Here is a 27493-nt window from a genome sequence, read left to right as displayed (position 1 = left end):
GTAAAAGAGGCAGAAATCAGGAGTTATATGGTGCTATCATTTCATTTATAGAAAATGCCAGCCCAGAGGAAGGACCCTTGAGTGATGGAAATTCAACAATAGTTTCCTCCCAGAAGACCCGACCCAGGAAGGGCCCAAGAGCATTCAGGGGGAGCCTCCTGTCCGGGGGTGGGTGCTGCTGGCAGGGCGCGTGCACCGCAGCCTACCTTGCTGTGTGGACCGTTCCCAGCAGACAGACACCTGAATGACGTGGGAAAAGCCCTTTGACTAAGAGTGAAATAGGGATCCTAGTTGATGTTCGTTGCTCAGTTGTGCCCGAGTTTATGACATCCCATGGACTGTAGCCCACCGGGCTCCACTGTCCATGGGATTCTCCAGGCAATAATTGGAGTGGGTTGCCATGCCCTCCTCCAGGGGATCTTCCCCACCCAGGAATCGAACCCAGGTCTCTTGTCTTCTGCATCGGCAGGCAGGTTCTGTAACACTGGCGCCAGCTGAGAAGTCCCTTACACACACACCACCATATATAGAATAGATAACCAACAGGGAGCCACTGCATAGCACGGGAAACTCTACTCAATGCTCCGTTATAACCTAAACGGGAAAAGAATCTGAAAAAGACGATATATGTATATGTATACATGTGTTTGTATAATTGAATCACTTCGCTATACACCCAAAACTAACACAGCATTATTCATCAACAAAACTCCAATAATAATAACAATAATGACAAGGTAATAAGGGTCTCGGGCCTCTGAGCACCAACTTCCTGGGTAAAGACAAGTTTTCTGTGAGAACGGGCGCGTGCAGAGTCTGCTTGGGTCCCACGTCCAGTGGGCGCGAGTCTGCTCTGCAGGAACATCTGAGCTGTGGGCAGCTTCCAGGCCAATCTGCTGCAGACAGGACCGGTGGGTCCATCAGCCCCCTGCCCCGCCCCCCAGCTTCCGGGGCCCACCCCTTGGGTCCTGCTCAATGCTGTCTGCTGGGCAGGCTCCTGCCGGCTGCCCTGCATACTGTGGGGCCCGTGGGCCAGCTCGTTAGCCATCAGCGGCCTCTGCCCAGCCCAGTTACCATGGCAGTCACAGCCTGGAGGTCCCAGAAACGCATCGCTTCCTCATCCGATTCTCACACCCATCCTCAAGGTGCTTCTGCCTCTTAATCCTCCCACTCAGGATAACTACGCCCTCATTTCAGGAACAAATGATGCTGTGCTGGCCTGATCTGTCCTCTTTCCCCATTGCCAGGGGTTTGCAGCTCCTCCCACACTGGGAGGGGGTCCTCCTTGTTCTGTGACTTTGGGCTCAGACATAGGAACTACATGGTGTGTGAGGGTGTCTGCAGGCAAGAGACAAGCTGGGGCTGGACACCTGGGTGTGTGTGGACTGTCTCCCTGGGCCATAGGTGTTGCCGGGAGAAGGGCATTCCTAGTGTCTTCACTCAGGCTGGGAGGATGAGACACGTACAGGGCAGACCCAGGACCACGTGCAGCCTGGAGCCTCCCCAGCAGAGCCCAGCCAAGATCAGCAGATGCCTGAGAAATGAACACTTGTCAGTGATGACAGCTAACACCCTGGGGCTATTTGTTATGACGCAGCAGCTGTCTGATACAACAGGGATTCTGGTGTCAGCCTCAGAGGGCAAAATCAACATCATCCGTTTTCTTTGCATCTCCTTATGGCATTTTCAGGATTGTCTCAAAAAATACTGCAGGTCGAACCACCGAGTATCTTGCTTCTCCAGGCATTTTGCTTCTGCCTTTGATGTGCACACAATCAGCAGCACAGGTCCAGTTCTCAGCAGACGCTGTGGATGAGGGGCTGGGCTTCACACAAGGAAGCAGCTGCAGAAGGAGGATCCATGGCACGTGGTGGGCGGCGGGGCGGCAGGGGCAGAGGGGCCCTGGAGCGGGGAAAGGGATTGCCACAAGCAGCAGAAAGCCTCGTAAGAGTGAGTGCAGGGTCATGTGTGTGCTTTAAAAGCCCTGGTGGCAAAGCTCCCAGACGAAGGACCGGCCCAAGACTGTCTCTGGGCCCCTACGAGAGACAATGAGGGCTTGATCTGAGGCCACCAGACACACCTGAGAGAAAATAATGAACCTGACCATTAGTAAACCCAGGTAAAAATGCACAGGGAGTGGTTGGCTCGTGTTATGTTTGGCAGAAACCAGTACAATATTGTAAAGCAATTAGCTTCCAATAAACGAAATTAAAAAAAGAAAGAAAGAAAAGAAACACACACGAGACAATGACGACTCACTGCCAAAGTGAAGGCGGGACCCCTGCTCCCGCAGGCAGGGCCGTGAACCGACAGGAAGACAGGCACCTCACACTGCTTGTGCTAAAATGTACACGAATGCATTGGGGTTCATACAAGGACACGGTTTTCCCCACAACAGATACCTGCTTCCTGTGTGTGGTTACATATCACCTAGCTGGTGGATGCCAAAAGGTGAATGCGACATAGAATGGAGGTCTGTGAAGTGTTCTGAGGTTTATAAAGGACTTCACATATAAAAACATTTTGGGTATAAAATAATAAACAACCTGCCAAGTAGGGCCCACTTATAAAGAGCGTGAGAGTTTGACACACAGCAGAGGTTGGAGACTGACAATTATAACATTTAGTGGGTACTTATGCCTACATGCTTTTCAGGTATTAATTCACTTAATCACACCACAATGGAAAAGATTGTATATATTTAGTTATATGTCATATAACTGTATATATTCAGTTATAGAACATACAACTGAATTGCTTTGCTGTAATTCTGTGAAGTGGGATCACTGTCATCATTTTGCAAATTCAGTCACAGAATCAGAGAAGGTGAATTATGCTCTCATCCATGCCGTCAGGATAACAAGCAGCAGAGAGTAGGTTTGAACTGGGCCATCCTGGCCCTAGAGTCCTCATCTGAGGCCAGGCCCAATCTCTTAGAATTGATTACTTAATTTATACACATGTTGTCTTCATCAGTCATAGAATTGTTTGTGGTTTTGGCCACCTGATGCAAACAGCCGACTGACTCATTGGAAAAGACCCTGATGCTGGGAAAGACTGAGGGCAGGAGGAGAGGGGGTGACAGAGAATGAGATGGTTGGATGGTGTCATCGACACAACAGACATGAGCTTGAGCAAGTTCCAGGAAATAGTGAAGGATAGGGGAGCCTGGCATGCTGTGGTTCATGGGGTCGCAAAGAGTTGGACATGACTTAGTGACTGAATTAAAACACAGACGACCAAAGACAGAAATAAAGAGTTGTTCGTTTAGAGTTTGACTTCCTAGAAATGAAAGACTGGATGGGGGAAGACCTTGATACTTAGAGTTCTGGTGGAATGTAACTATTCACACATCCATTTTCAGTAAAAAGTCAAACTGGTAGTCATGGAGCTAAGGTTTTGCCCACTGAGTGCACACATTTAAGATGTGTTGTATAGTTTAATTCCAATGGAAGAGTTTTAAGTTTAGCTTTTTAACCCAGGATTGTTGCCATAACGCTTACAGGCACCATGGGCAGGGGACCCAGATTTCTGCACGTTCTCCTTCAATCCTGGTAGTAACAGAATGGGGTATACACATCACTATGTGTATGTGACCAGTGAGGAAACACAGGCTCTGAAAGGCTTTCTGTGTCAGAACGGCAGAGCCAGGAAAAGCTGGTGAGAACTCACACCCACCCACGGCCCCCCAGCCCCCCAGCCCCCCATCCTTGGAAGCCGCACACAAGGCCTGTCCAGGAACATCCAAAAAATGGTAAATAGGTAACATGGGAAGCCCACAGTCAAACACATATTTCCAAAAAATAAAGATTTGGATGTAATTCTTGGATACAACTTCTTTGGAAAGAAAACAGTGACGGGTGTCCATTCTAGTTGATTTCTTCCCACATTTATTCCCATAGCAACAGAGCTAAGTAACCATTTCCAGCCTGGGGTCTCATGTTCAGACCCCAGTGGTGGTAGTGGTGGGGGGGGGTCAACAAGTGTGGTGAGTCCCGGCGAAGACCACCCACCCCAGAATGACCTCAGAGCCCCTGATGGTGAACAGTCACAAATAACACCCTTTCCTGCCTAGCCTCTCTCTGCATCTTCTAGATTGTTCTATGAGTGACGATCACGTTAGTCTACTCTTCCCTCCACTTGGACCCTGATTCTCCTGATGCTTCCTGGAACCACCCCCTACGCACACAACACTGCTCTGGCCTCTGTGAGTCTCAGCAAGGCCCCACACGGGAGCATTTCCTGCCACTGCCCACGGACCCGGGACCCAGGTCAGCCCTGGGCATAGACGCCCCCCTCTCTCTGAGACAGCATCACCCGGTCCTTTCCTCACTCACGGAACCCTTAGCGGTCAGCGAGGGATAACGCATCGTGGTGCCAAAAACACGCTCTAAAAATACTACCTTCTTCCCCTTTAAATTCTGTAAAATTAGGAGACATAACAAGAGGACACTAAGAAGAGTAGGCTGATTTTATGCTTGGATGCCTGACAAGAGGGCTCAGAACATGCTCCATTTTCCAGAAAAGTTCCACATTAAGACCAGTAATTTAAGCTAATACAGCTGATTACAAACCTATTTTAAATACACAGTGTCCACTCGGGCCAAGACACAGAGGTGGCCAAGTTTCTCCAAATTAGTTTTCTTTGCACGTCCAAAAAAAAAAAAAAAATAGTGGGTTTTTACAAAACTGAGATGAGAAAAAAGAAAACACAACAGCAGCAATCTGACCCAAAGACGCTGCCTCTGCTCCGCCGCCCACCCTGGTGCCCTGGACATGCCGCGGCCCGGGAAGAACGCAGAGCCGGGCTCCAGGTCTCACTAACTGGGAGTGCTTGGGTTGACCCTTCCACGTCCGTCTCCCTGTCTCCAGGGTGCAGACAGCGGCCCCCACGGGGACTGGCCCTGGGAGCTGGAGTCAGTGAGGCGCACACAGCCCTGCCCCAGGGCCCCCTCCAGGTTGGCACCCTTTCTCCCCTGCGGGCCGGATGGACAAGTGAGGACCAGCCGGAGCAGAGACGCCTGCTCGGAGGCAGGTCTCCAAACCCGCGTCGCAGCTACAAAGCCCCAAATAGAGAAAAGACTGAGGCAGTGGGGTCGCTGGTGACCACGGCGGGACTCTGGGGGCAACACCTCAGCCCTGGCTCAGCTCCCAGTAGCACGGCTCCGCTGCAAGATGCTCATTATAGAAGCTTATGGGTGGGGGTGGGGGGTTGACGGGGTGGGGACTCTGTGCTTTCTGTCAACCTGAGACTGCTATAAAAATAAAGTATATTAGATACAAAATACATCCGAATGTATGTGAGTGTTGAATTCTAACAACAGGCATTGGCTCCCCCTCAGTCTTTGATGGGCTGCTCACTTATGTTCCCAGATCTGGTCCCCAGCTGAATTGAGGCCCCCATTCATTCTGGGCTTCCCTGGTGGCTCAGATGGCAAAGAATTCACCTTCAATGCGGGAGACCAGAATTTGACCCATCCCTGGGTCAGGAAGATCCCCTGGAGAAGTAAACAGCTACCCACTCCAGTATTCTTTCCTTGGACAGGAGAGCCTGGTGGGGGTCACAGTCAGACATGACTGAGCGACTTACTCTTTCATGTCATTCATTCCGCTTTCTCAGTATCATTTTGTTGGCTCAAAACTCTAAATCCTCATCTTGAGTGACATCTAAAGTGTTACAAGTCACCATAGCAAACTCATAAGCATTTAATACTGACTTAAGCATCTATTAGACATCCAAGGCTTTACAAATTATAAAAAGGCATCATAAGGAAATAGCAGGCAGTGATTTTAAAGACATGAAACAAAGAGAAATATCTTAAGTAATTTATTAGCCTCTGCTTCAATCCATAAGTCAACTTCCTATACAGTTTGGTTGTAACACATTGCTATTTCAAAAATTAAAGTGATAGCTTTAGATAAAATAGTCCAGTGATCATGAGAACACATAACAATTGAAAAACACTTAAAAAATTTAAAAACAACTCTCAAGTCAATGAAAAGTCTCTTTCCAACCAAGAATTTTAGAGACATTTTTCCTTTTTGTCCCTCTTCTAATTTTAAAAACTGACTTTGAAAATGAAGAGAGTACTTATCTTTCTCTTCATGTAGAGTCACACAAAAACAGAAAAACAAATAATTTCCGAGCTTCTAGCAAACGAAAACATGTCTTTCAGTTGAGACCAATCTTGGAAAATGTACTGATACTTCTCAAGTTAAGTTCAAAAAATTACGAGCAGTAGAAGCGGGGGGTTAGAGAGAGTGTTTCTTGAATTCTTAGTCAAGGAGCACCTGTAAATAAAGATGCTGGGCTTCTCCCCCTCTGCTGGTGGGTTGTCCAGGCTTCTCTACGTGTCTCCCAGCAACTCACCTGATAGGTGTGTGTCCTCCAGCACAACTGAATGTGCCACACACTACAATCTGCACAGTCCGCTATATAAAATCTACACGTGTACAAAGCAAAGGCATGCATGCTAAGTTGCTTTAGTTGCGTCCGACTCTTTGTGGCCCCATGGACTGTAGCCCCCCAGGCTTCTCCATCCATGGGAGTTCTTCAGGCAAGAATACTGGAGTGGGTTGCCATGCCTTCCTCCCAGGGATCTTCCCGACCCAGGTATTGAACGCAGGTCTCCCGCATTGCAGGCGGGTTCTTTACCATTAGTGCCAACTGGGAAGCCCATAAAGGCAGATCATCCATTACAACAGTCTACAAAGTCTTACATGTTGCAATTACAGTATCCATCACTGCAGGAGAATCGTGTACTTCTTCAAAAGCTGTCAGCTGTGGTTAAGCACCCAGGGCAGACTCTGGTGGTGCAGGGAACCCCGGAAACAAACATCCCTTTGAGCAGAACTGACAGATGCCGAGAAGGCTTTGTAAAATATCTGAACTTTCTTCTTAGTTAACATAAGCTGCACTTGGCTGTGTTTTCTTTTTTTTCTTTCTTTTTTTAAGTTTAAAAGTATCACCAATTAAGAATACCCATTTTATGCAAAGCAAAACTACCATGAGGTACCACCTCACTCTGATCAGTATGGTCATGTCAAAAAATTCACAAATAACAAATGCTGAAGAGGGTGTGGAGAAAAGGGAACCCTTCTACATTGCTGGCGGGAATGTAAGTTGGTGCAGCCACTATGGAGAATACTGTGCAGGTTCTTTTAAAAACTACAAATAGAATTATTAATAACATACGATCCAACAATCCTGCTCCTGGGCCTATATCCAGAGAAAACCACAATTCAAAAAGACGCATGCATCCCAGTGGTCATAGCAGCACCACTTACAACAGCCAAGACGTAGTAAGCAACTTAAACGTCCGCTGACAGATGAAGGGATAAAGATGCGGTACACGTGTATGATAGAATATTACTCAGCATGAAAAAATGCCATCTGCAGCAATATGATGGATCTAGAGATTATCATACTAACTGAAGTAAGTCTGAAAAAGAAAGACAAATGCCACAGATATCACTCAGATGAGGAATCTAAACCATGACACAAATGCACACATCTATGAAATAGAAACAGACACACTGACATAGAGAAAGACCTGAGGTTGCTAAGGGGGAGGGGCACAGAGGGAAGGATCGGGCATTTAGGATTAGCAGTGAAAAGTGCTACATGTAGAATGGAAGCAGCAAGGCCCTACTACAGAGCACAAGGAACCATATTCAACATCTTGCAATAAATCATAATGAGAAAGAAGGTGAAAAAGAATATATATATACATAACTGAATCACTTTGCTATAGAGCAGAAACTAGCACAATATTGTAAATCAATCATATAACAAGATTTTTAACAAAGAAGAATATCCATTTTATATAAGATATTTGCAGCCACAAAAGCAATACTGAGTTGGAGGGAAATTCTCAATATTGTCTGCAGCCAACATTTGATGCACTGGAATAAACTTCATTCTAGCTAAACACAGGAACTTTTGTCAAAGGTCGATGAGAAACTACCCACAGGGCTTCTGTCAGAATCCCATTTCTTTCAGTCAGTTCAGTCATCCAGTCGTGTCCAACTCTTTGTGACCCCATGGACTGCAGCACGCCAGGCTTCCCTGTCCATCACCAGCTCCTGGAGCCTGCTGAAACTCACATCCATCGAGTCGGTGATGGATTTCATCCAACCGTCTCATCCTCTGTTGTCCCCTTCTCCTCTTGCCCTCAATATTTCCCAGCATCAGGGTCTTTTCCAATGAGTCAATTCTTCACATCAAGTGGCCACAGTATTGGAGTTTCAGCTACAGCATCAGTCCTTTCAATGAATATTCAGGACTGATTTCCTTTAGGATGGACTGGTTGGATCTCCTTGCAGTCCAAGGGACTCTCAAGACTCTTCTCCAACACCACAGTTCAAAAGCATCAATTCTTCAGTGCTCAGCTTTCTTTCCAATCCAACTCTCACATCCATACATGACTACTGGTAAAACCATAGCCTTCACTAGATGGACCTTTGTTGGCAGAGTAATGTCTCTGCTTCTTAATATGCCGTCTAAGTTTGTCATAGCTTTCCTTCCAAGGAGCAAGTGTTATTTCTTTAACCAATGATGATAATCACTCCTGCTGTAAGGGGATGTCTCGGGAGGAAGATCCCTGGAGCCCAGGGTGATGCAGAAAAGAAGACACAGATGGTCCTGAGGTGTCCACGGAGTGGATGCACAGCCTCCCCGTCCACACGGAGTCCGTACCCTCACAGGCTCTTTCAATGCCAAACACCCGAACCCCAGCACACTGCAGTCACCCTACCCTGTATGCTACGGACTGAACTGGGCTCCTCCCCACCTCACAGGGGCAAGCCCTACCCTCCATGTGCCTGTATTTGGAGGCAGGGGTTTTAGGAAGGCGATCAAGGTTAGATGAGGTCATAACGGTCACGGGACTGGAGTCCTTACGAGAAGAGACGCCAGGATGGTGTGAACCTGGAGGAGAGACCACGTGAGGACGCAGAGAGGATGCAGCGTCTGCAGGTCAGGATGGGCCTTCTTCCCAGGACCCACCTGGGCCCGGACTCCCAGCCTCCAGAACCGGAAACAAACACCCCCGCAGCCCATGATGCTTTGTCATGACAGCCTTTGCAGAGTAACACACACGGTAAAAACGTGACCTTTGAGGAAAGCCCAAGGGGCCTTTCTCTACTGAAGATTAGCCAAAGAAAGACTGAGAACAAGCAAGTGTGTTTATTGACAGGAAAGGTTACCAGACAAAATACAGGACACCAGTTTAGATGAGAATTTCAGATAAATAGCAATAGCTTTAGTATAATTATGTCCCAAGCATACTTATTTTCTTCTTTCATAACATTTTCTCTTAACTTTCTCTTTTCCACAAGCATACTTGCTATAATGTAACTTTTGAACCAATTTCACTAGCTTAAAGGAAAAAGTTCAAGGAAGAGGAAAGAACTTTTCCAGCAGGATTAACTCCAAATTTCACCCTCAAGGTTCAGGATGGACAATGGAAGAGAGCTGTATTTTTGCAGGAAGACCACAGCTCTGGGGGCATGAAGACCTCTGTGAGCCTCTGATGGCGCAGCAGCCCTGCCTTCCCCAAAAAGTGGGCCTCCACTCTGGGTGACAAAGGGGGCCCTTAATCAAGCAAAGCTTTCTTAGATAAGGCATCAAAGCCATGAGCAACAAAAGAAAAAATAGACAAGTTGAACTTCACCAAAATTAAAAACCCTTGCAATTCAAAGGACATCATCAAAAAAGTAAAAAGGTAACTCGCAGGATGGGACAAAAATATTTGCAAATTACATATCAGATAAGGGACCTATATCTAGAACACATAAAGCCTAACAACTCCAGAACTAAAAAGCAAATAACCAAATAAAATGAGCACAGAATCTGAACAGACATATCTCCAAATAAAATACACAGATAACCAGCAGGCACATGAAAAGGTGCTAAACATCAACAGTCATCAGAGAAATGCAAAGCAGAAATAGGAGACACGACTTCACGCTCACCAAGATGACTGCAGTCAACAAACAAACAAAACAAGAAAGTAACAGGTCCCAGAGAAGATGTGGAGAAATCAGTGCCCGCGTGCATTCCTGATGAGGATGCAAACCATTACAACTATTTTGGAAACAGTTCGGCAGCCCCATAAAAGCATTAAACGTCACGTTGTGGTGTGATCCAGCAATTCAACTACTGGGTTTGAACCAAAGAGAAGTGAAAACATACGTCCACACAGAAATCTGTGCAGGAAATGTCCATAGCAGCTGACAAATGGAAACCACCCAAATGTCGATCAATCAGCTGATGAAATAAAACACGGTCCGCACATACAACGGAACATTATTGAGGCACGAAAAGGGATGAGGCCCTGATACGCACACTAGCACCTGTATACTACCGTGAGACCCGTGCTAAGTGAAAGAAGCCAGTCAGAGAAGACCACACGTGTGAGACTCCACACATCTGAGATGACAGGACAAGTCCATCTGCGGAGGTTGAAGCGGGTTTCTGCTTATGAGGGCAGAGGGTTGTCAGTGGGGGCTCGCTGCTAATGAATGTGGGGTTTGGGGGTCCGGAGTGATGAAAGTGTCCCAAAATTAGCTTGCGGTGGTTTTACAAAGACTTCTGAATTGTACACCAAATGGGTGAACTGTACGGCAGGCGAATCCCATCTGAACAGAGCTGCCTAAAGGCCACCCAGGGCATGGAGCAAGGATGGGCAGCGACATCCTCAGAGGCCACAGGAGCGCCAGCTGCCCGGAGGCCAGCAGAGGCCCTGCGAGGGACACGGCCTTCTGAGGGGTGACCCAGGGCTCTGCTGGGGTGTTCCCAATAGACGTGGCTCTCCCTTTGGAAAGTGCCATGTTGAGAAAGCTGCAGTGCAGAAACATAAGAGGGGAGGCCTGGAGACCGCGAGGATCCAGGCAGTGACCCCAGCCATGCGAGGCGCCGATGACTCCGTGGGCCTGGCTCGGCAGGCTGGGCGGGAAGCGGAGGGCACACCGGGAACGCGGAGCCCGCAGCGCGGCCTGAGGGCTGGACAGGGTGTGAGGGGGGGAGCTCACAGCGCGGAGGAGGCCTGACATGCTCCTGGCCCTGCACTCAGGCGCCTTTGAGAAACAGGGATTTGCTTTATGTATGTGTATAATTACAAGCAGAAACTTAAAGGTGGCCAAAACCTCGACTCCTTGCGACCCCATGGACTGTGGCCCACCAGGCTCCTCTGTCCATGGGATTCTCCAGGCAAGAACACTGGAGTGGGTTGTCATTTCCTTCCTCAGGGGATCTTCCCAACTCAGGGGTCAAACCCAGGTCTCCTGCATTGCAGGCAGATTCTTTAGCATTTGAGCTACAGGGAAAGCAAAAGGCCAACATGTATATAAATAACATGAACACACACACACGTGTGTGTGTGTGCATGTGTAATCATACAAATAGCATAAAAGGGAACATGAACCAGTGAGACCTAAATGCAGGACATAATCGGGCAGTGCAGTTACAATCCTACTTGTAGTTTTCCTAACGGCTGTGTTTAGGGCTCAGCCAGGGCCGCTGCATAGAGATCGCAGGCCCAGAGACGGCCTCCCTGCAGTGGGGCGGATGGGAAAGGAGGCGGCAGGTGCAAGGTCAGGCTGGGCCTCCAAGAGGGTCTGTCCTCCACCTGATCCTCCCCCTCCTGAAACTGACCCACGGGCTGAGCCTGGGACAGGGCTGGGTCCCTGCACGGCTGAGCAGGAGGATGGCTACTGAACAGAACAGCGAGCTTCTGAGCGTCTTGTCCAGACACGGAATTGTGGTGCCTTTCTGCCAACACTGACACCCACGCTTCCTGATAAATCTGGCTTGTCCTCCAGAAGCTGATGTCCTCATGATAAGCATGTGAAGTAAACCGAAGTGTTAGGCAAATCTCCTGGATCTGCTGTTCAGGTAAGTTTTTGCAGTCTTTTCATACATCGGGGGCTGGGATAAAATGATTCATTTTTCGCCTCCTCAGGGATCTAAGTAGTTGGAGAAAATTCTAATAATAGCTTCATGCCTACATCTCAGCACACAGAACCTTGGTATTCCTTTGATACTCCATGCTTTGATGTAGTTGTTGTTGTCTGTCGTTGCTCGGTCCTAAGTCGTATCCAACTCTTTGTGACCCCATGAACTGCAACATGCCAGGTTTCCCAGTCCTTCAGAACTATCTTCCAGAGTTTGCTCAAACTCATTTCCATTGAGCTAATAATGCCATCCAACCATCTCATCCTCCGTCGTCCCCTTCTCCCCCTGCCTTCGATCTTTCCCAGCATCAGGGTCTTTTCCAATGAGTCAGTTTTTGCATCAGATGGCTAAAGTACTGGAGCTTCAGCTTCAGCATCAGTCCTTCCAAGGAATATTCAGGGTTGATTTCTTTTACAATTGACTGGTTTGTTCTCCTTGCAGTCCAAGGGACTCTCAAGAGTCTTCTCCGACACCACCATTTGAAAGCATTGATTCCTCAGTCCTCAGCCTTCTCTACTGTCCAACTCTCACATCCGTACACTACTACTGGAAAAGCCACAGCTTTGACTCGATGGACCTTTGTCAGGAACGTGATGTGTCTGCTTTTTGATACACTAAGTTTGTCATAGCTTTTCTTCCAAGGACTACCATCCCACAGCCTCCAGAATGAAAGATCACAGTCACAGAAAGTTAAGCAAAATGATCACATGGATCACAGCCTTGTGGAACTCAGTGAAGCAATGAGCCATGCCATGTCGGGCCACCCAGGACAGACGGGTCATGATGGAGCTTTCTAGCAAAATGTTGTCCACTGGAGAAGGAAATGGCAAACCAATTCAGTATTCTTGCCTCGAGAGCCCCATGAACAATATGAAAAGGCTTTGATGTAGATATTTTATTAAACACATAACTAAATGAGATCTTCCTAAACGACTTCTTGACCTGTTTTTTCATCTGAAACACAATAGCCTGATGTATCCTGGCTTTAGGCACTAATGTGATTTTCAGACAAAACCACAGGAACGCTTCCAGACCAGTGCTTATCTGAGACAGAAACGCAGGAGGCAGGCACACTAGAGGAAAAAGATGATAACCATAAAGATGAATGAAGGTAAGGGAAAGGGTTGCATCTGTTAAAAACAGAGACATGTTTTAGATAAAAACAATTACTTAACACATGCTTGACTGTGTACAGACACTTGCACCTGTGAAATGAAAACGCCTCCTGCCATATCAATAAACAGGGCTGTCACATCTGGCCTCCAAATGTGAAGGAGGGCTCCCAAACCCGTGATGCCGCAGGTTCCATCACCCACCATGGTGATGGCTGAGGAGCTGGGGGAATGCAAGAAGCAGCCATCTGCACCCTTTAAGGTGAAGAGGAGACAGGATCGGCTCCAGACAGCTGAGGTGCGCGTGAAAGGAGTGAATTCAGTGAGCCCAGAGGCTTGCCCCTCCCATCACAGAATGCTAAATTGCTTCACTTGGTAACCGATCTTTGCAGTTCAGATGGCCTGCTCCCTTTGGGGCAGACTTGTATACAGGCTGACTTCCCCTCCTGCATCCTTGGAGAAGTTTTCTCAGAGCTACTGAGATGCCGTCTCCCGGGCTTAGAGTCCTAAACATTCCCACCAGATTAAATAACTCCCTACTTTCAGGTTGTAATTTTCAGTCAACACACACACACACACACACACACCACGGCACCTCCAGGAAGAATCAAAGCCTTAGCAGCAGGATTAACAATTCTCAAACTCCCCGGCCACCCAGCCACTCACAGAGGTCACTGTAACTGGCTGTACGTCTTCTTGGCCAAGAGCCGGCGGTCTGTCGGCAGTTTAGACAGCGGGATGGCAAGATGAGACCTGTTAGTTGGCAGAATGTTCTTCCGCCGCCCTCGAGGGTGAGCAAGAACGCTAGTTTGGGTTTAACTGTGAGAATCGTTTTCAAAAGGACCCTCCCGTGTTCACGAGCCGCATCAACCCTGATTTAGTCTCTGATCCTACTGATACGAGGATCATAGCAACACCTCACCTGTTAGCTTTCTACTCATGAGCGTGAAGAACAAGAAGAGACATTGTATTTGGTTCACGCAGCTAACCAAACAGTAATGGACACAAGCCCACAAAACTTCCTTCAGTGCTATTAACCCATCATACACTTTCTAGCACCTGAATTCTCCAAACTGTGAATCCTGCAACCTCTGGAGTGAACACACACACACACATACCTCTCAAGAAATGCCCTCTTGCTATTTGCAAAGACCAGGCCTGACCTCACATGTGAACAACTAGAGAGCAACCCCAGTCCTGTTTACAGACAGGACTCGGATGGCCCCAGAGGTCGACCCAGAGCCCCCGGACATGCCCCGATACCCGTGAGGTCTGCTCACCGTTACCGCGGAGACGAGATGCTGAATGATGCTCAGAGAGCTTCATCAGGTTCGCGGGGCCGTGTGGGAACCCAGCTCAGCCCTGCCCTTCCCAAGGCCCCGGGGGCTCGGAGCAGCAGTAGCAGCTGTAACGCGAGTTAGAAGGAGGTCAGACCCGGGGGCTCGGGACACGGGACGGCCAGGCCCAGGCAGCTCAGCTCACCGAGTCCTGGAGCAGCACACGGGTATCCGTGTCCCAGGGGACGAGGAGGCAACCTCGGCCTCGTGTGCTGGGGTCCGGGGTGGAGACGTGCTGCCTCCCCAGTTCTCACACCCGCGGTCCGTCCACCTGGCCAGAGTCACCTGCCGTCATGTCCCTCCCCAGGGGACAGCCTGGCCAGAGGAGGACGGCCAGCATTGTCCAGATGTCTCCACGGGCAGACAGGCTTCCCAACCCACAGTCAGCCACAGAGGCGCCTCAGGAAAGGGGGCCCGGAGCCGCAGCGCAGGGAAGGGGCTGGCTCGGTGCACAGTCAGACCCGGGCTAGGCCCCTCCCGGCCACGCGGAGACGTTGCAAAGTGTGCTTACCCTGAAGGCGGGGGGCAGTGGGCCGTATTATTCAATCGCACAGCACTTGCCTGGAACAAAACAAGCTTTCCCAAAATTGTATTCAGTAGCTATGGATCTACAGAGGACACCATTTAACATCAGGCCTCATTGATCCAATGATGGATTAAATCTCATTTATACAGAGAGAATAAATAAGCCGAATGCCCCCCCTTTTTTTTTCACACAGTGAGAGGACAAAGGCCTGTATGTGTATAAGGCTGGTATGTGTTGTCAGCCGGCTGAGAAACAATTTGCACACTTTCATTAATGTTTTCTGTACTTATGTTGAAATCTTGCAACCTGATTATTTAACCAGCGTTTCAATACTGACATGTAAGAATTAAATGTGATTGGAGTTAAAATCCCCCTTTATAGTTAGGAAACTTGGATAAATCTTCATGTACATTTTAGTAGCTTACTTATTAATAATACCTGTAAGTAATACACTTTTAGACTTCACCTTGAAAAGGAGCTACTTGATTTATTTTAGTATCTTAATATCTTCAAATGACCGACACTTTATAACTTAAGAATGTAGTTGGCATCTTGATGTTTTGTAAGGTCATGCTTGAAGAATGGGGTAGAAAGGGAAATGAGGAAATAATGTTTTAAAACTTACAAAGGAAGAGAAATATAATTGGTGTTCTTTTCCCCCAGGGAATGCAATTTACCATGATTTAAAGCAGAATCAAAAGATAATCATCTTTTGGCCATAATTTTAATATGCGCAATAAAACAAAAATTATCAACCCTGAATAAAACAGAAAAATGTTTCCACGGAGGGGGTCCCATAAAACTGTGGAACATCTTGAGATACAGAACCTCTCTTGGATGGAAAACAGAGCTGTTTTTAATGGTTTAGGAAGGGAGAAATATTTTTCTTCCAAGTGGGAGGAGGGTTTCAGAGATGGCAAAAACTGGGGCCTCTAGTTTTGCTCCAGCTCACTTGCAAAACTTATAAAGACCACAAATGAGAAGACAGCTAAAGCCGCGGCTTCTTTATCAGAGCAGCTCCGTGGTCTGCGTGTGTCCTGCCGGGTCTGCGGCCAACACAGCGCCCTGGGGCTCAGGGTGCCACCTCCGGAGGTCTTGGGGGTCAGCTCCTTGGCTCAGGCTCGGGTTCGGAAGAGCCGCGGGCAGAGAGAGAAAGCAGACATGCTCCCTCTGCCAACCTGGGCTTTGCAATAAATAATGAAGCCAAACGCCCGCCGCCCCACGCTGGCACTCTCTGCCCTGCGGGAAGCATCACCCGCTCTAAGCTGCTGGGAGTGGACGCTGGCGCCCTCGGCCAGGCTGGGCCCTGTGGCGGCACCAAGATCGTGTTGGTGGCCATGGCCTGAGCGAGGGGGGAGCAGCTCGGCCTTCCCGAGCCGCAGCGTGCATGCACGTGAGCTCAGCTCTCTGTGTCCGACTTTGCGCCCCACTGACTCTAGCCCACCAGGCTCCTCTGTCCACTCCAGGCAAGAGCACTGGAGTGGGCTGCTGTGCCCTCCTCCAGGGGATCTTCCCAACCCAGGTCTCTTGCATCCCCTGCATTGGCGGGCGTGTTCCCTACCCTGAGCCACCTGGGAAGACCCCCAAACCACAGGCTGACTCCTAAAGTGAATAGATGAAGGGTCCCAGTGCCAACAGGTGCTCCCGGTGGCCCTGGCATACAGCGCACTCAGGGCAGAGCCTGCCCCAGTCCTTAGAACTCCTGTTTCCAGGCAGCTGTCGGAGATGTGGGGCTGGATAGGAGGCAGGGAGATGAGGGCCTGGATAGGAGGCAGGGAGATGAGGGCCTGGATAGGAGGCAGGGAGATGTGGGGCTGGATAGGAGTCAGCGTCAGGAGCGCCTCCTCTCCCAGGGCAGGCAGGCCCCGGGAAGGCCCCGCCCTGCATGCTGCCCGGGGGCCCGGGCGCCCTGTGACCTGCAGAGCCCTGCTCGCCTGCAGCACCGCAGGGTCCACACAGGGGGACAGGCCCGCAGTGCTGTGAATTATTCATGTGAAGTAAATAATGGGAAGACAGAGCGCCCTCGGCTCCTTCCTGATGGAAAAGATAAACAGAGTCTACCCCCACTTGCCGCCCCCACAGGCCATCCTGGGGGGCCTGCTGGGTGAGCCCTTCGAGGGGGAAGGGGAACCTCCTTGACTCAAAGCCACTCATCTGAATGTGACTCTTATCCACAAAATGCCTTCCCAGCAACAACGGGCTTGGCCAAGAGACCGGGGCGCCGGGGCCCATTGGACAGGCAGGGAACCATCAGGCTGGATGCGGGGACCTTCTGGGCGGGACGCTGACGCGGCTGGGCGGTAGCGAGCAGTGGAAGCGGGCTGCAGGGACCCCCAATCGTCTAGAAGGGGCCGCGCCGGGTCAGGGGTCCGCCTCCCCTCTCTGCTGGGCTGAGGAAGGGGCCCTGCTGCCCCCACCCTGCGCTGGGGATCTGGGGGCAGGCTCAACTCAGGCTGTGGGGGACCCGGTCACAAGAGCAGGTCTACACAGCACAACAGTCCGGAGCAGACAGGAACGATGCTGAGCACGCGCCCAGAGGGAGGGTGTCGGCTGCATACAGAGGGGGCGGGTGGACACATGCAGGTGGGGGGGCAAGCGGACACGTGCTGGGGGGCAGGTGGACACGTGTGGGCGGGCAGATAGACATGAGCAGGCGGGGTGGGTGGACACGTGCGGGGGGTGGACATGTGCAGGGGGGCAGGTGGACACGTGTGGGGAGGACAGGTGGACACGTGTGGGGGGCAGGTGGACATATGTGGGGGGCAGGTGGACACGTGCGGGGGGGGCAGGTGGACACGCGCAGGCGGGCAGACAGACATGAGTGGGTGGGGCAGGTGGACACGTGTGGGGCGGTGGACATGTGCGTGGGGGGCAGGTGGACACGTGCGGGGAGGACAGGTGGACACGTGTGGGAGGGCAGGTGGACACGTGTAGGGGGCAGGTGGACACGTGCGGAGGGGGCAGGTGGACACGTGTGGGGAGGACAGGTGGACACGTGTGGGAGGGCAGGTGGACACATGTGGGGGGCAGGTGGACACGTGTGGGGAGGACAGGTGGACACGTGTGGGGGGCAGGTGGACACATGTGGGGGGCAGGTGGACACGTGCGGGGGGGGGCAGGTGGACACGCGCGGGCGGGCAGACAGACATGAGTGGGTGGGGCAGGTGGACACGTGTGGGGCGGTGGACATGTGCGTGGGGGGCAGGTGGACACGTGCGGGGAGGACAGGTGGACATGTGTGGGAGGGCAGGTGGACACATGTGGGGGGCAGGTGGACACGTGCGGAGGGGGCAGGTGGACACGCGCGGGCGGGCAGACAGACATGAGTGGGTGGGGCAGGTGGACACGTGTGGGGTGGTGGACATGTGCGTGGGGGGCAGGTGGACACGTGTGGGGAGGACAGGTGGACATGTGTGGGAGGGCAGGTGGACACATGTGGGGGGCAGGTGGACACGTGCGGAGGGGGCAGGTGGACATGTGCGGGCGGGCAGACAGACATGAGCGGGTGGGGCGGGTGGACACGTGCAGGTAGGCGTGTGCTAGGAGCAGGGACGAGGTCTGCGCTCCCAGCGCTGGGGTCCGAGAAGACCCAGGGGTGGCCGAGGGCCGAGAATGTTTGAACCGCAGAGAGCACAGCCCCAGGAGCAGGACAGGGAAGGAGTGCAGGTGAGGCAGCGCAGGCTGAGGACGAGGCCGGGAAGAACGGTCTTGGAGGCAAAGAGCAAGGAGAGGAAAAGCGGGGAGGTGGGGGAACCGAAGCGTCAGCAGGCCCCGGTGGAGACCCCTGTGTCCCTCCCAGCCCAGCCTTCTCTGCGCCGGGCCCTCGTGTGACGAAGGCTTTGATCTCAGGGCTCCAGGGCCGCACAGGCGCGCCGTGACCAGGGCCAGACGCGAGGCCGGGACCACCCTCACACGTCTCTGTGGGAGTGGGAGGCGTCCTGCCCCCGCGGTACAGTGGCGAGGGCAGGCTGGGGCAGGCCGGACGGCCCTCGGGTCCTGAGCTCAGGGGCCCTGCGAGCATCCGCTGCCTTGCGTGTGACCATGTCCTCCTCTGAGGACCGAGGCAGGACACGCAGCGGCCCCGCTGGCTCCTGCCCGCCGAACAGAACGCAGGCCCAGCCACGCGTGAGAGGTGCGGGCCCACGGGGAGCACAAGAGATGGTAGCGCCTCCATCATTATCACTACCGGTCCAACCAACAAAAAAAGTGCACTGCGCTTTAATATTCTAGACTGGATTAAAGGAAAACCAGGCAGAAATCCAGGAAGCAGTTAATGTATCATAGGGAAAGAGTGTTGGCTTAATAAATAGAGACATAAGTTCATTTTAAATAATTAAACAATATGTCACAATATCTCTTATTTGGTAAAACTTTGTAATCAATCTTTGTAACTTCTATAAGTAGAATGATAAAAGGTGATTCAAGAGCATGAAGAAATATATGGACACTCCCAATTATATATTAACAGAAAGAAATTGAGTAATGCATTCCCAAGTAAAAACACAGTTTTAGGTTTGACTCACTTACTCATGTACATCGGGTTGAAAAATGAAAGTGATACTTTCCCTGCAAAATGAGCCAACAGAGGAATATTTCATTTATGCTTATACTGAATTTCAATTACTAAAAGTTCAGCAGAGAAACTGTATGTTACTTAGACTAAATCAATTTTTCAGTTATTAATGCATTTGTTTATTTTTTGATTCACTTGTTCTTTAATCCCTAAGTCATGTCCAACTCTTTGCAACCCCATGGACTGTAGCCCACCAGACTCCTCTGTCCACAGGATTTTTCAGGCAAGAATACAGGAGTGGGTTGCCATTCCCTTCTCCAGGGGATCTTCCCCACCCAGGGATTGAACCCGGGTCTCCCACATTGGCAGGTGGATTCTTCACCACTGAGCCACATGGGAAACCCCTTGATTCACTTAGTTTTAGATAAAAAAGCGATGATAACATCAAAGTGGCCATGGAACACATGAATAAACATCTACTGAGGCCTACATGAGCAAACTTCCGTAGGCTCAGAGTACTTTGCTTCCTCTGTAAAAAGGTCCCTCCCCAAAACGACTCTCCCTTTATGCCCCGAGCCATGGTGACCACGTCCTCAGGGCAGCCCCCACTCTGCATGGCTGTGCTCCTGCGTTTGCTAACGCAGGTATTATTCTGTCATTTTAGTTCTAACTCTGGGAGCAGAAACAGTACTTTTAACTGATGTAGAGAAACATTGGAGAAAAAAAGCAAAACATTTTCTGTTTGGCTTCTTCTATAAAGGAATGAAAACAGTACAGAGAAGCAACACAGATTTTTAAAAACATGGAATAACAAAGAGTCACAAATTATTTGTTAAGTAAATGTGTCCCCTTCTACCAAAGAAGATTATCAGTAGAAGTATCTTTTAAGTTAAACACAAATGAAGCTCTTCTGACACTGAAATCTCAATGACAATGGTGGTCATTACATAAAACCTATGACTGCCATTTCATCACTAAACTTAATAAAGTAAATACATATTTAACATCTTAAAATACCACCTAGGGCTGACTTTATTCAGACCCTCATTGAGAACACATTCCTGGACACTGGGATATTAGACACAGATATAATCCCATAATTTCATGCCCTGTGGCTATAAATCAATGTCATTGTTTTGTGCTCTATACATTTAGGCTGATTTAAATCAAATTACAGTGTAGGATAACTTATGCAAACTAGAATTTCCTGAAACATTCTTTTCAGTCCCACTAAATACTGAACGTCTGAAGTGTTTTTACTAGTTAATTATGATTGACGGGTCACATAACCTTGAAAATCTGGTAACAGTAGGTGATGGGTGAAACACAAATGCACTTGTTCTATGAACTTAAATGGAACTAACTGTCAAACCCCAAACAGCTTTCCACTGACAATTAAAATTGTTTTTTCTTAATGTACATTTCAAATGACACTTTTACATTAGTTTCTCAAATTAAGTACTGTCACACTAATTCTCCCAGAGAGGATTTCAAGATCCACCAGTAAATCTGAAGCTTTCAATGTTTGAATTAATTTGCCATGCACTGATCTATATGCACAGAAGCAAACCAAACTAAATAACCTTTGGAAATAGAGTGACAAGATTGTACAACATAACTCATTTTCTAAAGTTTGTAAAAGAAATGTACAGGTTAATGTCTTTATGCAATAGGAAAATGCATTAATTTCTGAGAAAAAATTTAAAAATTCTATAATATGTTCTACAACTTAGCAAATTTAATAAAACACCCAAATTTGAACTATATTCTGATGGGCAAACCACAGCATTATTTGCATGACTCATTGGTGAGCAGAGAAAAATATGTGCTCTGCAGGTAACTTCCAGAAAACAAGGCCCCTTTCTGGGTCTGTTAACTCAGTCATGTAGGTCCCCCTTTTACCTGAATTCTTATTGGTTTTGTTCTGTCGACTTTTAACTTGTTCAGTCCAAAGTGTGGGGTACCGTGATGCAACATCTATTGAACCAAAATAAAACAATAGTTATTTTAATTCATCATGAAAATACAAAGTCTCTCAAAGATTTCAGCAGGCAACCTAAAAGCCCAAAAAAGTAAGTATGATCAGTAAATACACATTATACATTTAAAAAATGTAAAATATTTATGTGCATGAAACAAAGAGAAATGAAAATGTCCATTCTAAAAAGCTTCAGCAAATGTCTTTTCTTTCTTTCTTCATCCAAAAGTTCAAACAAAAGCTATGTGAGTCCATACAGTTTCCACTAGAAAGAAAGAGGTTTTAGCAAAAAGCCCCAAAGTACAAAAACACAGCCTTGTGTGGTGAAGATCGATGCTTGGGTAACGCAAGGTCTTCACTCAGGTGAAGGATGCAACATGCGGTGCTGTTCTAGCCACTAGGTCATGTCCGACTCTGCGACCCCATGACCGTAGCCCGCCAGGCTCCTCTCCACGGGATTCTCCAGGCAAGAATACTTGTGTAAGTTGCCAGTCCCTTCTCCAGGGGATCTTCCTGACCCAGGGACTGAACCCCTCGTCTCCTGCTCTGCAGGCCGACTCATTACCGTTGAGCCACCAGTGAAGCCCGGAAAAGATTCAATACGTATCTTTACATATGAATTGTATGTAAAACACAATTTTGCCTACAACATCTGGGAACAAACCTGTGGTAGTAATAGTAACAGATGCAACTTGCATTTGAGTAATTTTAAGCATTTACAGTGCGGTCTGGATAGCACTCGCCCGAGAACCACGCTGAGGCCCACCAGCGGGCCAGAGGCACCCTCGTCACCTGCGGGCTCTGTGATCTCAGACAACTGTCGTCTATGAGATGGGGCTCCAAGGGCTTGGTGAGCTCTGGTGATAGAGCGCGTGGCATCCAGGGCCAGACAGAAGTCAGTTATCGTGACTATCACTGTTACTGTTTGCAAAGCACTTCTGAGCTCTGATTTATGTATTATGTACGCTCCTTACACTTGGCCTTCAGGCCTGATCCCTTTTGCCCTGAGAATGGGCGACACAGAGGCAAACAGCTACAACAGTGTGTTCAAGGCCAGGAGCAGGAAAGCCATCGTTCCCATGATGCAAACTTAATGAGCCTGAGACGCATCTTTGCCGCTTTACAAGGCTGGTCTCAGGCACCACATGTGTGATAATCACATGATGTGGAGCATAAGCAGGGAAACCGCATATGTTTTTGCAGCTTTGGAAATACATCCTTCATGTTATCCAGATGACAAAATGTCAGCTCAGAGATTTCGCCTCTGCATGTGCTGTGTGAAAGTCCCACGGCACACGCGGAGGCCCTCAGCAGGGACACGAGGCCTCGCAAATAAAGCTGGAAAAGGCAAACCCAGCCCATCCCAGGCGAGTCTGAGCACAAGGCCATGACGCGCCCCCAGGCCCGCAGCACCCCACCCGGCTCCCCGTGGACACTCACCTTCCTCGTCTCCTTGAGGCTGAGTCTCCAGCGCTGGAGCTGAGGCATCATCTGAATTCAGAACGGAAAAGATTTGCAAGGAGACTACAATTATGAGAGTAAGTGAAGTAAGTGTGCATAGAGGCTGGACCCTCCAGATAGCATACACCCCACGATCCACCAAACCACAACCCAGCACGCGGCACCCGTAGACGCAAAAGAACAGACACGCGTGGCCCCAAACAACCCCGCGGGGTGGGGGAGACATCGGGTGGGAACCTTGGGAGCCCCCTGAGTGGGCGAGGGGCGGGCGGCAGCAATGGGGGTTCGGGGTAGGGGCCTGACCCCTGCTCTGCCCTGGGTTTCTGAATGGAAGGCTGGGCCAGAGACCGGGGCCTGGACGGTGCCCCGCGGGTCTCTCAACACCCAGGCCTCCTGCAAGGCGGGGGTGGGGGTCAGGTAAGAGATGGGGTTGTGGGACAGGGGGAAGCGCCTGAGTTCAGAGGGAGGGGCATGAGTCAGCAAACTCTGTACCATTTGCTGAGGACCTTATCCCAAGGACACAGTCTTCATTGAATTAGTTGAAAAGTACCCTTTGGGCGCTCTGGTAACCAAGCCCCTAGAAGCCCCCGGACAAGGAGCCCCCAGTCAGCAACGCCCTAACAGTGCACATTGTTGGGGGGGGGGGGGTGCTCCTGAGAACCATCCTGGTGTTTTCCCCCAGGCTTGTCTACTGGTGTGATTTTGTTTTTTAATAGCTTCAGGATCACAATTCGTCAAGCAGTAACAGAGGAGGGGCGGCCATGTGGCTGATCTAGTGGACTCTGACTCATCAGGGCCCCAGCAACCCAAAGAGGGAGACTGAGGTTTCCCATAAGTTCTTTCCAGGGGAAAGCCAAAAAAGAGCATTTTAAAAATTCTTTAACAATGTCTTGAGAAAAAATCTCGCCATCTGTCAAAATACTGACTAGATGTATGCTTGATTTGAAATATCCAAGTCTAATAATGATAGCAGCAATAAACTCAGAGTATTTTGCTACTGAATATTCTGTAATCTTCTTCCAAGAATAAAATGGGGAACATATTTAAAACATATTTAACATATCTGAGAGTCTTAACAGAACATAAGTGAGAAAATGTCTTTGCATACTGAAGGTCCTCTGGAATGACAGCCATCAAGGACAGTGAATGTCCATCAAGGCCACAATTAACATCCATCAAGGACACAGTTAAAGCTGTACATTTTAGCTGAGGCCTGAGCAGGTCACCCCTTAGGGGCCAGCAGCCCTAATCCCTGGGTCCGGACCAGTCTGAGTTCTCAGCTGAGAATCAAGGCGAGAAGGGCTTGTCCTTGAGGGACAAGGATGGGTGCCTTCCATCCCCCACCCCTAATGCCAACACCAGAGGCCCCCACATCCCTGCCTCAGCCCTCAGCCCCCTGCAGCATGACCCTCTGCACCCACCATCCTGCTCAGCCCACCCCCCCCCCCCCCCCCGCGCCCCGAGAGCCTGTCCTGGTGTAAGGAGCCTCCGCACCTACTGGGCTCAGCTTCAGACAACGATGTAAAGTCATGGACAGCTCAGTGCCCTACACTCTGACTCTAGGACAGCTTGCCAAATATCTCACTTCCCTGATAAACCAGCTCTGCTACTTATTTCTGGTATTTCCCCTGACAGGCATATCTATAGATCAAGGGGCTTCAGTAGAAGCAATGTGTTCTTTCCTTAAATCCATTTCTGAGCCCACAGGCCAATTCCCGAGGGATTAAAAAAATACATCTACAGTCAAATCGACCTGTATCACCATGAGCAGGATTGAGAGAGCCCCCGAAATTGTATTTCTCTCTGTCATTCTTTCAGTATTTGATTATTGTTTCTAACCATGAACATTTACACTTCCCCTTCTCTAAGATACAGCAGCATGCCCCCCAGCATCTCAGAGACTCAAACCCCAACACTGTGTAATCACTTCTCCTTCCTTCCTAAACAGAAACCCTCTCCCTAAATGCCTAAGATGGGAGCATGTGTGCTAAGTCATTTCAATCGTGTCCAGCTCTTTGCAGTCCAGGGACTGCAGCCCTCCAGGCTTCTCTGTCCATGGGATTTCCTAGGCAAGAATCCTGGAGGGGGTTGCCATGGCCTCCTCCAGAGGATCTTCCCTCTTCAGGGACTGAACCCACATCTCTTATGTCTCCTGAATTGGCAGGCAGATTCTTTACCACTAGCCTGGGAAGTGGTAGCCCAAGATGATAATACATTATTTTTATTTCATCTTAAAAATAAATTCTGAATTCAGATTGATATCAGATGAAAACAGAAAATGTGTCACTGGGACTAACAGGTAACAGCTGCTCAGTCGTGTCTGACTCTTTGCGACCCCATGGACTGTAGTCCATAGGATTCTCCAGGCCAGAATACTGGAGTGGGTAGACTTTCCCTTCTCCAGGGGATCTTCCCAACCCAGGGATGGAACCCAGGTCTCCTGCACTGCAGGTGGCTTCTTCACCAGCTGAGCCCCCAGGGAAGCCCATGCCAGATGAGGAAAGGGCAAAGGCCGTGGCCAGCAGAGATGGACCTGCAGGGTGATTTCCAAAGGAAACGCTCGCTATTCCATCTGGTTCTCGTGGGCACTGATCCCAGAAGAGATGACTGTCAAAGATGGAAAAAGCCCCCTTCTTTCTTACGAGGAGCAGCAGACATGTCCCGATCAGTGCCCCCCTCAACTGCTATGTTAGAGTCTCGCACCAGCCCCAGAGTCCTCTGCCCAGGTGTGGACCCGAGATGATGCTAACTCCATCCTCAAGTGGTCCCAACACAAGCCCTGAGAAGGCCTGACATGGACACAAGTGGGTCACCCAGGGGGCCACGTGCCTGGCACCTGCAAAGTCCCAGCAACCGTAAGGGCTGAATAAACATTTGCTGAATAAATAATAATTAACAGATTGTTTCAGCTCTCATATATCACCGTCACTGATATACGCTGATGTTTTAACTTGAGAGGCTATTTTAAGGCATAGATCGGATTTGCTGTCAAAAAACACCAAGGAAGTTCATTTTAAGATAGTTACCTGTTTTTCCTGTGCCTTCCCTCTGGGGAACTTTTTCACTTACGGAACCTAAAAGGGGACAATAGGGGGTGAAATTATTCTTGGCCTTCAGATGGTCACCACTAACTGTTAACACAGATATTTTATTCCATTTTGATTAATTTGCAGGGCTTTGTCACTTTCTAGTTAACATATACAAGCTACCCAGTCACCCCCTGGGTGACTCTTGTCATCTGAAACCACAGCCCAAAACTAGGAAATTATCTTAGCTCCTCCTTCTGTGGCTGCCTGACTCATGATGCATGTGAGACCCTCTAGGTATGAAATACAGCAGCTTCTTCACCTGAAAAATATCATAAGAACCTTTTTAACATACATCATGTGGGGGTAATAGAGTGAATTAGATTTTTAAAAAACTTTTAAAAAGCAGTAAGAAGTTCTGCAACTAAAGATCAATAAAAACCCTAGCTTTAGCTGAATTCTGACTTACGGAAAACTGAGGAACCATTTTTTCATAAGGGGAGAACAGGAAATAGAATGTTAACTCAGTAACTTATAACAGCATGCTAACAATTATGTTGCCCCAAAAGGTTCATGTTATGAATAGGGATGCTGTCCTATCTTCCTCATTAGATGGACACTGTTACGGCAGCAAGATTTTCACTTCATCATCATTACACCTACTCCAAGGAAGAAAGACGTTCTGTCCCACATTCATCTGGAGTTTATCTACTCATCCACTTCAGAACATTCCACCCAGGAGTCATTCAGAATTACCCTAGTCGTATGCGAGGCTGGACTATGCATATAAAACATCTCATGGAGTAAAACTTGAAACTCATTGTTTGTTTTTTCAATTTGGAATTTGACATGCAGATCCGCATTTATACTAAAGATATAAACTTTAGGACACTGGTCTTGGAAGCATGATGGTTCTGTAGTGGGGAATGCATGAGCAGCTGGCTGTGGGCAGAGGTCCTGAAGGACAGGGCATAACTCAGGGGCACGGCCCACCCCCCAAACACTGACGGAAGAGGCGCTGCGGGGTCGGCCCCCACACTCTCAGCCGAGCGTCGTCAGCAGGTTTGCAGGAAGCAGCAGGACTCCCCAGCGAACCCTCACGTGGCCTGAGTGGGTCTGCAGGAGCCACGGCCCCCCTCCCGTCCAGGCTGCTCCTCCGGAACGCCTGGACCACAGGCCCTCGGAAATGCAGCCTGGTTGATAGATGAAAAGGAGCAGGATCTTCCTGGCCCATCTACCTGCACAACTTCCCAGCGGTGGCTGGTACCACACAGTGAAACGTCACCTGCTTTCCAGGGGCAAACCACAGGGCTTTCCCTCTGGTGAGAATCCCCAGAGACACAAAGCGGGCTCCCTGTGTGGCTGCTCAGAGCTTCCAGGATCCCGCTTGGCCCAGTTCTCCCTTCGTACCCTCTCTCTACAAATCCAGATTTGTTAACAGGCTTAAGTTTCTTAGTCATCCGTTTATTTTTATCATTTGTTTCTGCAGCCCGTGACTCAAAAAATGTTTTTTTGTGCTGACTGAGAAATGACAATATTTCGATAATATTTCTGGATACAACTATGTAGGTTTGACTATTCTGA

The 27493-nt window shown here is 49.2% G+C and overlaps 1 protein-coding gene across 2 annotated transcripts in view; it reads right to left on the bottom strand.

The window, feature by feature from the left end:
- Window positions 1-27493, bottom strand: part of SMOC2 (SPARC related modular calcium binding 2) — a 153435-nt gene that overhangs the window by 55488 nt on the left and 70454 nt on the right. Inside the window, exons 5-7 of one of the 2 annotated variants that reach the window (XM_061130559.1) lie at window positions 25910-25957; window positions 22863-22946; window positions 21347-21421 (exon numbers count right to left, since the gene is read on the bottom strand). In XM_061130559.1, the coding sequence (XP_060986542.1) occupies window positions 21347-21421; window positions 22863-22946; window positions 25910-25957 (207 nt within the window). The remainder of the gene's footprint in view (window positions 1-21346; window positions 21422-22862; window positions 22947-25909; window positions 25958-27493) is intronic. The other variant, XM_061130560.1, reaches the window with a different exon arrangement.

Source organism: Dama dama, chromosome 26 (genome assembly GCF_033118175.1).
Source record: "Dama dama isolate Ldn47 chromosome 26, ASM3311817v1, whole genome shotgun sequence".
NCBI lineage: Eukaryota > Metazoa > Chordata > Mammalia > Artiodactyla > Cervidae > Dama > Dama dama.
This window is presented reverse-complemented; position numbering and strand designations above follow the sequence as displayed.